Below are 1,285 nucleotides of genomic sequence, written 5' to 3' on the forward strand. Positions count from 1 at the left end.
CCTCCTGTGGGCACAGCAGAGGCCCCTGCTGCTGCTGCTGCTGCTGCTGCAGCAGGCTCCCCAGTGGCGTTTTGCTGCTGCACTGCAGGTCCCGCTGCAGCGGCAGCTGGTCGCAAGTAAGGCAAATCCTAAGGGAGCCCTTATCTGGCTGCATCCCTTCTGCTGCTGCTGCTGCTGCTGCTGCTTCTGGGGTTTTTGCAGGGGCGCTGAAGTATCTGTAGAGCCTCTTGGAGTGGGTGCACCTGCTGCTGCTGCTGTTGCTGTTGCTGCTGCTGCGGGTGTTGCTGCTGCTGCTGCTGCTGCTGTGCGTGGCCCGCCTCGGTGCTGCTTCTCTTGACTCTCTTGCCCCTCCATAAAACTTATTTTCCGGATTTGCTGTTATCGCCATAGCAGCAATTGCTGGCAGCAGCGGGTAGACCAAGTTGCTGCAGAGCAGGCACTGTGTACGTACACCTGAGGGGGTGCTGCTGCCGCTCAGGGGCCCCCCGTGGGGCCCCACGGGCGCAGCAGCAGCAGCAGCAGCAGCAGCAGCGCCGACGCCGCTGCACGGAGGGGGGGACGGGGAGGCGCAGACTGTGGAAGGACACCCAGCAGCAGCAGCAGCAGCAGCAGCAGCACTGCTTTGAGCAGCAGACGCTGCAGCTGCTGCTGCGGTTGCTGCAGCGCTGCCAGCAGCAGCAGAAGAGGCACACGCTGCAGCAGCAAGCGAATCTCCCCCTGGAGTAAATTGCGGCGTGGAGATTTCTGAAGTGGGGCCCCCAGCCCCTTGCTGCTGCTGCTGCTGCTGCTGCTCGTGCTGCTCCTGGTCTACTTCAAAATGCAGGTCCCGGCTGTCGCCGTCGGCTGCTGCTGCTTCCTCCCCTGTTAGCTGCTGTTGCTGCTGCTGCTGCTGCTTGTGGCGGCGGCTGCTTGTGTCCAACACGGAAGGCGTGAGGAAAGAGAGCAGCAGCAGCAGCAGCAGCAGCAGCCCCAGCTGTATGTACACTGCAATTCGCCAGTCCTTGCCCTGGCTGCGGAGAAAACCTGCGGCAAGATACCCCAGCTGCAAAACACAAGCAGCAGCAGCAACAGCAGCAGCAGCGGCAGCAGCAGCAGCAGCAGCAGCAAAAGGTTTCGTTTGTCTCCTTTGGTGCTCCCTGTCCCCTCCTCTTTCTCTGCAGCTGCTTGTTTTGCTGCTCATGCATTAAACGAGTTTTTACTTTGACATTTTTGCTGCGGCTGACAGCTATCCTTATTCATCTTTTCGAGCAGCAGCAGCAGCAACAGCAGCAACAGCAGCAGCACC

At 60.7% G+C, this 1,285-nt stretch overlaps 1 protein-coding gene across 1 annotated transcript in view; it reads right to left on the minus strand.

Moving 5' to 3' along the window:
• The window catches only part of ETH_00040085 (uncharacterized protein), a gene marked incomplete at both ends in the record, with an annotated part of 1,411 nt that extends 401 nt beyond the window's left edge, over positions 1-1,010 (minus strand). Inside the window, one exon of the mRNA XM_013375634.1 lies at positions 1-1,010. Within this exon, the coding sequence (XP_013231088.1) occupies positions 1-1,010 (1,010 nt within the window).
• Between the last annotated feature and the right edge of the window lie 275 nt (positions 1,011-1,285).

Source organism: Eimeria tenella, genomic scaffold (genome assembly GCF_000499545.2).
Source record: "Eimeria tenella Houghton genomic scaffold, Eth_scaff2924, whole genome shotgun sequence".
Lineage (NCBI taxonomy): Eukaryota > Apicomplexa > Conoidasida > Eucoccidiorida > Eimeriidae > Eimeria > Eimeria tenella.